Source organism: Ornithorhynchus anatinus, chromosome 5 (genome assembly GCF_004115215.2).
Source record: "Ornithorhynchus anatinus isolate Pmale09 chromosome 5, mOrnAna1.pri.v4, whole genome shotgun sequence".
Taxonomy (NCBI): domain Eukaryota; kingdom Metazoa; phylum Chordata; class Mammalia; order Monotremata; family Ornithorhynchidae; genus Ornithorhynchus; species Ornithorhynchus anatinus.
The window spans coordinates 576,687-589,627 of NC_041732.1; the positions used below are offsets into that span (position 1 = coordinate 576,687).

The following is a 12,941-nucleotide window of genomic DNA, read 5'->3' on the forward strand; positions in this document are numbered from 1 at the left end:
GCCTTGTGCCGTGCGCCCTTGCTTCGGCCCTCGCCCACCTGGGGAGAGGGTCGGGCTCGGTGTCAGGGCGGAGGGAGCCGGGCAGCGGACACCGGGCACCGGGGACCAAAGCGCCGGTAGGTCCCGGGCCCCCCGCCCCGGTTCTCCCAGCCCCCGGTCCCGGCGCTGTCGCCGGGTGTCTCCGCCTCCCGCGTCCCCGCCGTCCCCGCCGTCCCCGCCCCCGAGCCGGGGCTCCCGCAGCTGTGCGCGCCGGCAGATTCTGCACGGCCGCGGGCGGGGCTCGGGGATCCCGGGGGGCCCGGGGGGCTGCGGGGCGGCGCGGGGAGCCCGGGCAGGGTCTCCGGGCGTGGGAGAGGGGGAGGCGGGGTGCGGGGCGCGGGGCGGGGCGGGCGTGGCGAAAGTGCGGCGGCGGATGCCCGGCGCCGGCTGCTGCCAGCGGACCTCCCGGCGGCGGCGGACGGACGGACGGACGGACGGACGGAGGGAGGGACTGTCGGCCGGACGGTCCGGGCCGGGACCGGCACCGGCACCGGGTCCGGGCCGGCGGCTTGTCCCCCCCGGCCCGTCGGCCCCTTCCGGGCCATGGTCCCGGGCACCGGGGCCCGGTGAAGCCCGGTGAGGCCCGGTGAGGCCCGGGAGGCCCGGCGAAGCCCGGCGAAGAGGTGGCGGCGGCGGCCATGGAGCGCGCAGCGGGGGCGGCGGCGCCCGAAGAGGCCGAGCCTCCCTCCGCCCCGACGCCCCAGACACCCCCGGACACCGACACCGACACCGCTCCGGCCCCCGGGCCTGCTCCAGGCCCCGGCCCCCAGCCCCCGGGACCCGGACAGGAGGCCAGCCTAAGGCCCGGGGCCAAGAGGGTCACCTTCCCCTCGGACGACGACATCGTATCCGGATCGGTGGAGCCCAAAGACCCGTGGAGACACGGTAACGGCCGGCACGGGCCCGCCGGGGGAGGACTCCGGCCCTGCCCGACCCTGTCCCTGCCCCTGTCCCTGCCCCTGTCCCTGCCCCTGCCCCTGCCTCCAGCCCCAGCTTCCTGCTCCTGCCCACCGATCCCTCCCATTTAGGGAACACTTACTATGTGCTGAGCACTGGACTAAGCGCTCGGCAGAGCCCAAGCTTGAGAAGCGGCGTGGCCTAGTGGCCAACTCCCGGGCTTGGGAGCCAGAGGACGTGGGTTCTAAACCCCCCTCCGCCACTTAGCTGCGTGACCCCGGACAAGTCACTTCTCTTCACTGGACCTCAGTTACGTCCCAGGTGAAATGGGGATTGAGATCGGGAGCCCCACGTGGGGCAAGCCGTTTAACTCGTATCCACCGTCATGCTTAGAACAGTGCTTGGCACATAGCGCTTAATAAATACGGTAATTATTATTACGACACAGCCCTGTGACAGAGTTGGTAGACACGTTCCCGGCCCACAGTCAAGCTTACCAGTTCAGAGGGACAGGGCCGGGGTGGTGGAGTCCTGCCCCCCCAGCTCCTCGCCCCAGCCCACCAGTTTTCCAGTTAATCATATTTATGGAGTACTTGTGCTTATTGTGTGCAGAGCACTGCCCTGCACATTTGGGAGACTACTACTGATAATAATGATGGTGTTTGTTAAGTGCTTACCAGGTGCCAAGCGCTGCTCTAAGAGCAGGGGTAGATGCAAGGTAAACAGGTTTCCCCATGTGGGGCTCACAGCCTTATTCCCCATTTTACATCAGAGTTAACTCGGGCCGGAGAAGTGAAGTGACTCGTCTAGGGTCAAGCAGCAGACAAGTGGCGGAGCCGGGATTAGAGCCTTCGTCCTCTGGCTCCCAAGCCCGGGCTCTTGCCACTAGACCACACTGCTTCTCTACAATAGAGCAGTAAGAGTTGGTAGCCACGGCCCCTGCCCCTCAGTGAGCTTATGGTCTAGAGGGCCGGGACCTGGGGGAAAGACTCAGGCCTGGTCTGCCCCAGCTCCCAGACCCCTTTCCCCAAATTCAGGTCGGTCAATCGGTTGTATTTATCGAATGTTTGCAGTGTGCCGAGCACTGTACCGGGAGCTTGGGAGAGTAGAGTATGACAGAGTTGGTAGACACATTCCTTGCCCACGGTGGGTGGTATCTCTTAGTAATAATAATAATAGTAATAGTGTTTTTGATGGTATTTGTTAATAATAATGATGGTATTTGTTAAGTTCTTACTGTGTGCCAAGCACTATTCTAAGCACTGGGAGTGATACAAGGTAATCAGTTTGTCTCACGTGGGGCTCACAGTCTTCATCCCCATTTTACAGTTGAGGGAACTGAGGCACAGAGAAGTGAAGCGACTTGCCCCAAGTCACACAGCAGACAAGTGGAGCTGGGATTAGAACCCACGACCTCTGACTCCCAAGCCCGTGCTCTTTCCACTGAGCCGTGCGTCTTCTCACAGTTAAGCGCTTACTGTATGCCGAGCATTATTCTAAGCGCTGGGCAAATACAAGGTAATCAGGTTGGACACAGTCCCTGGCCCAAATGGGGCTCACAGTCTTAATCCCCATTTTGCAGATGACATAACCGAGGCAAGGAGAAGTGAACTGACTTGCCCAAGGTCGCACAGCAGACAAGTGGTAGAGCCAGGATTAGAACCCAGGTCCTTCTGATTCCCAGGCCCATAATCTATCTACTGGGCCACAGTCTAGAGGGGGTTACAGTTTAGAGGGAAGACCCCTGCACTCAGCTCCCTGCCCCCAGCCCCAGGTTCCAGCCCCCTAGCCCCCTGTTCCAGACCTCTGCCCCAGTTCCCAGTCATTTCTTGTACATAAATGTACATATTGTACTACGATAAACTTAGTATAGTGCCTGGCACATAGTAAGTGCTTAATAAATACCATAGTCGTTACTGTCGCTGTTGAACGTGCTAGGTGTTCAGTAAATATGACTGAGTGATTGCAGAGCACTGTACTAAGCACTTGGGAGGGTACAATACAACGGCGCTTAGTACAGTGCCTGGCACGTAGAAAGCTCAATAAATACCATTAAAAAAAATAAAGTTGGCCTAGAAGGAGCTGATATTCCCTGTCCCCAGCGCCCCAGCCCCCCAGTTCCCTGCTCCCAGTCCCTGTTGGGTCTTGTCCTCTCCATGAGACCCAGGTCCCAGGAGTTGGGGTCCCCACCTGGGAAACCCCCTTATCGGCATGATTGAGCGGGTCACCCGGCCCGAGAGCTCTGCCGGCCCGGCTCTCTGTCCTGCCCCCTCCCCGCCCTGCTCTGCCCCTTGCCTCTTCCCCATCCTCCAACTTGTTCCTCTGCCGGGCCCCGCTCCTCTTTGCCCCACCCCACCCCGCCCGGCCCTGCCCGAGGACTCTGCCCCCGACGAATAGCAGGAGCGGACTCTCCCGGGACGCTCTCCTACGGGGGGCCCTGCACTCTGTGCTGGGCAGTTGGGAGGTCCTGGGCCGTCTCGGGAGCCAGGGTCCCTGGCAGCTGCCCCCCCCGGCCCCTTGCCCGAAGGCCTCGGCTTTGCCCCTGCATATGTCGTCCCCCTCCCCGGACCTTTGCCGGGCTGGGCTGGGTGAGACCAAGGCCCGTGTGGAGGTGGCCTCGTGAGGCTTGGGCTCCTGCCCCGTAGTTTGCCCACAGAGAGGTCCCGCCCCAGCCCCGGCTCTGCCCCCCGCCCCTCCCCCTCCTGGGGGGGCGTATTCAGAGGGAATCACCCAGAAATCACGAGTCCCAGCCCTCGCGGCCCGGGCCTGGCACGCTGCCTGGCAGTGTAGATGGGCTACGGAACCCAGAGCACTGCAGCCCGGATTGGAGTGGGGGGCTGTGAGCAAGTCTGGCCCACCCCCTGATGCCCAATGGGGGGTTGGCTGAGGAATGAGCCCCACCTGCCCACCTCCCCCTTCCCGCCTGAACCGTCCTGATCTTTCCTCTCTACCCTGGCCCTGGGGTCCGGCCGGCCGACGGCCACCTGAGGGCCTGCTGACTGCCCCGAGGTGCCGTTTGTGGCAGGGAGCCCAAGGCTTTGTCAACGTGGCACCTGGGTGGAGGGGCGGGGCTGCTCTCAGGGGGCCCGATGCTAGCTTTGGGGCCACCCTCGGGTCTGTGTGAGGGGACGGGGATGGCCGGAATCACCCTGGACCCCCGGGAGCTCTGGCGGCGGGAGGTGTGGGGCGGGGGGGGTGCACCCGCTGCCCCTGGCTCCGCGCCGCAGCCGCCCGCTGTGCCCACAGCCCAGAACGTGACGGTGGAGGAAGTGTTGACGGCTTACCGCCAGGCCTGCCACAAGCTCAACTGCAGGCAGGTCCCCAAGCTACTCAAACAGATAGAGGTGCGCACCGCGGGGGGCGGCGGCGGGCACGGGGGCCGAGGGAAGAAGGGGAGGGCCCGGACCCCTTGAGGAAGGGACGGCCAACGGGCCGTGCTCTCCCAAACCCTGCCGGAGACCCCGGGGCAGGGGTGGGGGCGGGGCGGGACCCACCCCATGGCCGCGTCCCCTCGTCCTCTCGCCCTCCAGGATCTTCCCGTGCTGACCCCTCGGATCGACTGTCTGGACCTGAAGGGTGAGGGCCCCCCCTACCCGCCCCCATCTGCCATCCCCGCCGAGGGCGAGCTGGGGGGAGGTGACGCTGAGGGCCACCCCGCTCTGCCCCTCCCCGCCGGTCACGCCCATCCCTTCCGCTCACACCCCCTCCCCTTCTTTCTGCTCACACCCCTCGCACCTGCCTAGACCTGAAGTGTGAGGGCCACCGCTTCGGGTGGGAGGGGTGGGGAGGGGACACTGAGGGCCACCCTGCCCCTTCCCACCCCCCTACAGGGGAGAAGCTGGACGCCCGGGCCTGTGAGGCCCTGGAGGAGATCTTCAAGCGACTGCAGTTCAAGGTCGTGGACCTGGAGCAGACCAGCCTGGACGAGGATGTGAGCAAACTGGGGCCAGGTTCAATCCCCTCCCCTCTCATCCCCTCCTGCCCGGTTCACCCCTTCTCCTTCCATCCACCCCCTCCCATCCTACCCTCTCTCCAACCCCCTCCCACCCACCCCCTTTCATCCTCCCCATTCCCTTCCATCCCCTCTCCTCAGGTCTGTTTGTTCCCTCCCCTCCCGTTCAACCTTCCCACCCTCCTCCGTTGCCTCCTCCCATCTTCTCTGCCATCCTCATCTCTTCCTCCCACCCTTGTCCACCCAACCCCTCTTCCCACTCACCCCAGCCCCCTCCCTCCCGGGCCTGCGCTTCTCCGTCTCCCGGCCCCGTGATGCGGAGGGAGGGAGGGAGGGTCAGAGTTGGGCCCCGCTGCCCGGCTTTGGAGACGACCCCGGCGGTGGGGGTGACGGCGTCCCCGCCCCTAGGGTGCCTCGGCGCTGTTCGACATGATCGAGTACTACGAGTCGGCCACCCGCCTCAACATCTCGGCCAACAAGCACATAGGCACCCGCGGCTGGCAGGCCGCCGCCCACATGATGAGGAAGGTGGGGCTGTGGGCCTGGGCCGTGCCCTGGAGGGGCGGGGTTGCGGGGGCCGGGGCGGTGGAGGGGTGGGGCCGTGGGGCCGGGTCCGGTTTGCCGGAGGGCCCCGCTCACGGCCCCCCCGCGATCCCCCGTGGCCCGCCGCGGCCCCCAGACCAGCTGCCTGCAGTGCCTGGAGGCCCGCAGCACCCCCTTGCTGGACCAGTCGGCTCCCTTCGTGGCCCGGGCCCTGCGCCTCAACGCCAGCCTGGCAGTCCTGCACTTGGAGAACGCCGGGCTCTCGGGCCGCCCGCTCATGCTGCTGGGTGAGCGTCCCCACCCCTCAGACGTCTGACTCGCACCCAAACCTGCCCCCTCCCTGCCATCATCTCCCCCGTCTGGTCCTCAGTCCTCCCTGCCCCCGTCCTCCCCTCCTTCCCCACCCCGCCCTCTCCTCCTCCCCCACCCGGCCCAGCCCTCCACAATGTCTGGCCCGCTCCCGTTCTCCCACCCGGCCCTCCCCCGACCTACCGGGCCTCCCCTCCACGCTGTCCGGCCCTCTCCCATTCCCCCGGCTGGCCCTTCCCCCGGCGGCCCGGGCCTGACCCCCATCTGATCCTCTCCCCCGCCCGGTCCTCTCTGCCCTGGCCAGCCACGGCCCTGAAGATGAATGTGACATTGCGGGAGCTCTATCTGGCCGACAACAAGCTGAATGGGCTGCAGGACTCGGCCCAGCTGGGGAACCTCCTGCGTTTCAACAGTTCCATCCAGACCCTGGACCTGCGCAACAACCACCTCCTCGACTCTGGTGCGGTTCCCGGCCCCCGGTCCTTCCGCTGCCCGTCATCCCACCCCCGGTCTGTTCTTGGCCCCCATCAACCCCGTCCCCCGTTTGACCTCCGGTCCCCGTCCGTCCGATCCTCCGACCGTCATCCCACCCCGGTTCTGTTCCCCGCCCCATCCACCTCCCGTCCAGCCGCCCATTTGCCTTCCCGTCATCCTGCCCCTGGTCTGTTCCTGGCCCCCAGCAACCAACCCCGCCGTTCGACATCCAGTTTCCATCTGGCTTCCCATTCCTCTCCCCGTCACTCCACCCCCAAATCTGTTCCTGCATATTCATGAAGTTCCCCTGCCCCAGGTCCATCCCATTTCTGCGCACCGCCCCACCCTGCCAAACACACACACACACACGCACACACCTGGGCTTGCCTCTGTCACTGTGGGGCCCAGAGCCCAAGGTGGGTGTGGGCAGTAGGAGGCCTCTGTCTGACACCCCCCGCCCCGAGTGTGACAACCCTGTCCCGTCCCGTCAGGTCTGGCCTACATCTGCGAGGGGCTGAAGGAGCAGCGGAAGGGGCTGGTCACCCTTGTCCTGTGGAACAACCAGCTGAGCCATCCTGGCATGGCCTTCCTGGGGCTGACGCTGGTGAGGGCAGGGGCTGGCACCGGCCAAGCGGGGCCAAAGAGCCGTCGGGGGCCAGGAGGCGGGGACGGGAGCAGGCCGGGGCCAGAAGACGGGGGCTGGGGAGCAAGGTGGAATGTGAAGCCGAGAGCGGGGTGGGGGCGGAGGGTGGCCGAGAGCGGCCGACCCTGGGGTTGTGAACGGGCTGTGGGTCCGTCCCGGCCTCTCTGTGGGGGGTGGGAGAGGCCTGGGGCGGCGGGGTCCGGCCGGCACCAACGGGGCCCCCGCCCCACAGCCGCACACTCAGAGCCTGGAGACCCTGAACCTGGGCCACAACCCCATCGGCAACGAGGGCGTCCGCAGCCTGAAGATCGGGCTGATCGCCAACCGCTCCGTGCTGCGCCTCGGCCTGGCTTCCGCCAAGCTCACCTGCGAGGGTGAGGGCGGGCCGCGGGCCTCGAGGCGGGGGGGACCGGGGGCCGGGGACAGGTCCGGGGCATGGGGCTCGAAGACGCGGATGCTCACGGGCTCTCCCGTGCAGGCGCCGTGGCTGTGGCCGAGTTCATCGCCGAAAGCCCCCGGCTGCTGCGCCTAGACCTGCGGGAGAATGAGATCAAGACCGGGGGCCTCATGGCACTGTCCCTGGCGCTCAAGGTCAACCGCTCGCTGCTGCGCCTCGATCTGGACCGCGAGCCCAAGAAGGAGGCAGTGAGTTCAAGACCGGCCGGCCCCCCTCCCCCGGGCTGGGACGCTCCCCCGCTCGGCTCCTTCAGACCGGGGATCCCGGTCAGCCCAGCGGCCCGGCTAGAGGCCGCTGGCTAAGAGGGGTGGGAGGACGTGGGGCCTGGGGCTGGGGAGGAGGAAGGAAGGGAGGGAGGGAGGAAGGGAGGGCGACTTTCTGGAAAGAACTGAGGAATTGGGCCCTGATCTGGGGGCGACGGCTGGCCCTGGATCCGCTTTGAGGTCCCGCGGTGAATGTTGGAACCTGTGATCCGGTGATCCCTCTTAATCTCTTAAGAAGCCAGGCAGAGCATGCCTCAGCAAGCGGTGTGGCCGGGGGCTCCGGGCAGCGTTGTCGGACCCACGCTCCTCCGAGCGGTCTCTGGAATATGGGAGCGGGGTGGGGGAAGGGGTGCGCTATCGGACCCTTGCTCTCCTAGTGGTCAGTCAATCGTATTCATTGGTTCATTCATTCAGTTGTATTTATTGAGTGCTTACTGTGCGCACAGCACCGTACTAAGCCCTTGAGAGAGCACAACGCAACAATAAGTAGACACGTTCCCTGCCCACGACGAGTAGACGGACGTTAATATAAATAAATAAGATTACAGATATGGACATAAGTGCCATACGGCTGTGCGGGGGGGATAAATAGAGGAGGCAAGTCAGGGTGATGCAGAAGGGAGTGGGAGAAGAGGAAAGGAGGTCTTACTCAGGGAAGGCCTCTTGGAGGAGGTGTGCCTTCAATAAGGCTTTGCAGAGGGGAGAGTAATTGTCGAATATAAAGAGGAAGGGCATTTCAGGCCAGAGGCAGGATATGGGCAAGAGGTCGGCAGCAAGAGAGATGAGATGGAGTGGCATTACAGTGAGAAGGGTGGCATTAGAGGAGCAAAGTGCGCCAGCTGGTTGTAGTAGGAGAATAGTGAGGTGTGAAGTAGGAGGGAGTGAGGTGATGGACTGCTTTAAAGCCGATGGTGAGAAGTTTCTGTACGATGCGGAGATGGATGGGCCACCACTGGAGGTTCTTGAGGAGTGGGGGAGCGTGGCCTGAACGTTTTTGTAGAAAAATGATCTGGGCAGCAGACTGAAATATGGACTGATGTGGGAAGAGACCAGAGGCAGGGAGGTCAGCAAGGAGGCTGATTCAGTATTCCAGGTGGGATAGGATGAGTGATTATTTTAATGATGATGATGATGATGATGATGGGACAACCTGATTACCCTGTATCTACCTCGGCGCTTAGAACGGTGCTCTGCACATAGTAAGTGCTTAACAAATACCAACATCATTATTATCATTATTATTATTATTATTATTATTATTAAGGGCTTACTATGTGCCAGGCACTGTTGTAAGCGCTGGTGGGGGTGGGGGGATACAAGGTGATCAGGTTGTCCCATGTGGGGCTCACGGTCTTCATCCCCATTTTACAGATGAGGGAACTGAGGTCCAGAGAAGCAAAGTGACTTGCCCAAAGTCACACAGCTGACAAGTGGTGGAGCCGGGATTAGAACCCATGACTTCCGACTCCCAAACCCGGGATCTTGCCACTGAGCCACGCTGCTTCTCAATGCTGGGGGTAGCACTTTGGATGGAGAGGAACGGGTGGATTTTAGCGATGCGGTGAAGAGGGAACCGGCAGGATTTAGTGGTGGATCGAATATGTGGGTCGAATGAGAGAGGGGAGTTAAGGATAACACCAAGGTAATGGGCTTCTGAGGCAGGAAGGATACTGGTGCCATCAACAGTGATGGGAAAGTCAAGGGAAGGGCAAGGTTTGGCTGGGAAGATAAGGAATTCTGGTTTAGATACGTTAGGTTTGAGGTGACGGCAAAACTGCCAGGTAGAGGGGTCAGTGGTGAGGGAGGGGTGCACTGTCGGACCCTCGCTCTCTGAGTGGTCACGGTGGGCCGGGGAGAGACGCGCCGTCAGATCCTTGCTGTCTGAGCGGTCGCTGGGGTTAGGGGTGCGCCATCAGACCCTCACCCTGAGCCTTGAGTGGTGGGAGCGGGTTGCACTGTTGGACTCTCACTCTCTGAGCAGACAGTGTCGGGGGGCGGAGGGCCCACTGTTGGGCCCTCGCTCTCTGAGTGGGCAGTGGACAGGAGAGACGCGGTCGGACCTTGGCTGTCTTGGTCTGGGGAGGAGCACTTAGCATTACTCCAAACCTTTGATTGTCGCCAAGCGCATTCACCCCGTGGTCTCATTTTATCCTCGTAACCTCCCTGAGAGGTAGGGAGAAGCCGCTGTTATTAATCCCCATTTTACAGGTGAGAAAACTGAGGCCTAGAGAGGTTCAGGGACTTGCCTAAGCACCCGCAGCACACAGCAGGCCAGAAACAGGGCCGGGGCTGGAATCCGGGTCCCTGGACTTCCCTGCTCTCCCCTCGGCTAGCCTATACTGCCCTTGGGGTCAGCAGGTGGCATTTACCGGCGCCTTCCGAGCGCCGAGCACTGTAGTGAGTGCCGGAGAAAGCGCATCAGAAGGAGAAGAACATTCCCTCCCAAGGGCTTATAATTGAGAGTGGGAGAGAGAAGTTCAGGCAAGATGTATTTCCCAACAGTGGGTGCAGGAGGGGGAAGGAGGACGGAGGAACAGGAAGTCGTACGAGTGCGTCAGCTGGATTGGCTGAGACGGTGATCGCGTGAAACAGTCGATGACTGTTCATGGGGCGTCAGAGCCGAGGGCCCAGATAAAACCCTCCGGTGCTGAGGACCGCCGGGTGGGAGCTGGGTGGGGGCGGGGCCTGTGAGAGACACGGGGAGAAGGTGAGCTGGGGAGTCGGGGTGGAGAGAGCCGAGGTGGGAGCGGGGAGCACCGGTGGAGGGCCCCGTCCCCGTGGGGCATTGAGGAGCGCGGAGCCGCGACGGCCTAGTGGCGTCCAGGGACGGGGACCTGAGCGGCAGCGGTCGGCAGAGGTCGGAGGGGGCGTGGGGGTGGGGAGAGAGGCCGGCGAGGAGCTCGGAGGGGGCCGGCTGGGGAGCCCCCCCACCCCAGACGCGTGGAGAACCGGAAACGTGTCCCAACCTCAGGGACGACTGCAGCGGGGGCCCGAGGCGATGCATGGGGTTTCGGGTCATACGGGGGGGGGCGGGGGGGGGGGCGGCCTGGGGGGACCTAGGCGGCCTGCTCTCCTGTGTGATCCTGTGGTGACCCTTTCCCCCACCCCACCAACCGCCACAGGTGAAGAGTTTCATCGAGACGCAGCGAGCGCTCCTGGGTGAGATACAGAACAGCTGCAAGAGCAACTTCGCGCTGGCCCGCCGCGAGGAGGAGGAGGAGGAGGAGGGAGAACAGCCACAGAAGGAGCAGAAGTTGCGGCTGTCGGCGTCCATGCCGGAGATGGGGGAGCCGACGCCGGAGCCGGAGCCAGCCGAGGAGGCCTTGCCCGCGCGGGAGAATGGGGATGGGGCCGGGCCGGGTGACACGGGCTCGGACTCGGACACGGACGAGGAGGAAGAGGAGGGGGAGGTGGAGGAGGAGAGGAGCGGTGACCTACAGATCCGAGAGCCGAGCAGCCCCCCGCCCCCCGCCGCCCCTCCGAGGGCCCCGTCGAGCCCCGAGGAGCGGACCTCCGCCGAGCCCCAGGCTGGCGGGCCACCCGTCCCCAGCTCCAGCCCAGGGCGAGGGCACAAGGTGTTTGTGGTGACTCTGGTGGAGCGCTCTCCCGATGCGCCCCCCGCCCCTGGGCCGAGCCCCGGCCCGCCGGACACTCTGTTGCCCAACGGATTGAAGGCCGAGTTCGCCCACGCGCTGCCCGAGCCGCCCCTCCCGTGCGATCCCAAGACGGGGGGCGGGGGCTGGGACCTGGAGCACGGTAAGGCTCGGGGGGTGGGGGCGGGCCCGGGACCCTGGGCCCCGGAGTACGGTAAGGTCTCGGGCGGGGGTGGGGCCGCGGGGTCCGGTGGAGCCCCGGGCCCGGGTCTCTGGCCTCCAGTCAGCCGGCGCCTCCCCCCGCAGAGCTGAGCCGCGCCCAGAAGGAGCGAGCTGAGGCTGGAGGAGAGCCCGCCGGAGGAGGCCAGCCGGGACCCACCGCCCGACACTGTGACACTTTAGGTGAGGGGGCGGGCGATTCCTGGCAGGGCCAGGCTTTCGGGGGAGGGGAGTGAGGCGGGGCGCGGCAAGGAGGGGCCGGGCTGGGATTGGAGAGAAGCCGAGGCCGTCGGGCCCGGGAGTCAGCGCTGCTGGATCCTCTCCCCTGGGCTCCTTGCGTGTCCCCCATTCCCTCCTGTCTTTGTACTCACCCCCATCCCTGCTGAATGTTGATCCTCACTCACGCCCCTCGTGCCCACGCTGTCTCGGTCCTCACCCGAGCCCTTGGTGTCTCCCCACCCTCCCTCCCCCGCAGCTCTCTGGGGTGTTCTGCAATGAGCTGAGCTGTATCCGGAAAAACTCCCCCCTACACACTCCTCTCCACGATTTGGCACCTCCGACCGCCCCCAGCCCGTGGGCCCCACTCAGGAAGGACCAGGCACTCGTGACATTGTTGTCTGGCTGCCCCAGGCTCGGGCCCGGCCGGCCTACCCCCCTTCCTCCACACGCCCCGCCCCCCAGCCCCCCATGCTATGCAGGAGTCCTGTGGGGAGAGCGGGCTGGTGGAGTGGGCGCTGGGGCAGCGGGCGGGGAAGGCTGGGCTGTCACGGTCTCCAGTCTTGCCCGCTCCTCACCCTGCGCCCCAGTCCCCTTATTTATTGTGAATCCCGCCCAGCCCGGGGAACGGTGGGGAGGACGGGGCCTCTGGCCCTACCGCCCCCACCTCCCGGAAATCTGGGCCCGGGCAGGCCATACGACTCCCGCTGGGGGCCTGCCCCTTGTCCCCCGCCGCGGGCCCCGCGGCCGAGCCGGGGGTCACCCCCACGTCCTCGCCCGCCCGCGGGTCCTGCGGCCGAGTCGGTGGTCACCCCCACGTCCCCGCCCGCCCGCGGGCCCGTGTCCGGGGGGCCGGGATGGGCCGGGGGCCGGCGCCGGGGGTGCCGTACGGTGACGGTACTAATCTGTGACTTGACCCCTCGTGGAAACCGAGCGGAACCCCGGCCAAAGGGGGTTGGGGCAGGCCTAAGCTTGCTTTCTTAAGTGCAATAAACCTATCAGGGAACTGTGAGGGCGGCGCCGCCGATGGTGGGCCCGGGGCCCGGGGTGGAGGCCCCGGACCTCCGGGGAGGGCGGGCGGGGGGCCGGCGGCCTCGGCACACACTGAGAGCAGGGTACCTGCAGCACACTACGTCAGAGGGCGACGGACCTGCGAGTGTCGGGTGGGGTCGGGTCTTTTCTGGTGGCTCATCTGTCACACTGTTTTCTATTAAAGGAGAGCTGTATTCGTCACCGCCCTGTCCCCCATCTGTCCGTCGCCCCGGGCCGCAGGGGGAGAGGTCAGCCTTGTTTCCGGGGTCCCGCCCCTTCAATCCGCCACCCCACTGCACACGGG

General features: G+C 65.0%; 1 protein-coding gene across 1 annotated transcript; it reads left to right on the forward strand.

Annotated features, from left to right (window-relative positions):
• The first annotated feature begins 494 nt into the window (after positions 1-494).
• Positions 495-12,838, forward strand: PPP1R37 (protein phosphatase 1 regulatory subunit 37). The gene is made up of 13 exons (XM_029065236.2): positions 495-924; positions 4,183-4,280; positions 4,467-4,512; positions 4,767-4,867; positions 5,297-5,416; positions 5,568-5,718; positions 6,045-6,200; positions 6,706-6,818; positions 7,090-7,231; positions 7,336-7,502; positions 10,700-11,333; positions 11,477-11,572; positions 11,865-12,838. Exons 1-13 carry the CDS (start codon positions 678-680, stop codon positions 11,885-11,887), a joined length of 2,094 nt encoding a protein of 697 aa, XP_028921069.1. The 5' UTR covers positions 495-677; the 3' UTR covers positions 11,888-12,838.
• The last annotated feature ends 103 nt before the right edge of the window (positions 12,839-12,941 follow it).

Bases quoted from the DNA above. Each gene is read 5' to 3' on its own strand.
- PPP1R37 (XM_029065236.2), top strand. From the start codon at position 678: ATGGAGCGCGCAGCGGGGGCGGCGGCGCCCGAAGAGGCCGAGCCTCCC. The intron at 5,417-5,567 runs GTGGGGCTGTGG...CGCGGCCCCCAG, and splicing joins CCGCCCACATGATGAGGAAG to ACCAGCTGCCTGCAGTGCCT. The intron at 6,201-6,705 runs GTGCGGTTCCCG...CCGTCCCGTCAG, and splicing joins CAACCACCTCCTCGACTCTG to GTCTGGCCTACATCTGCGAG.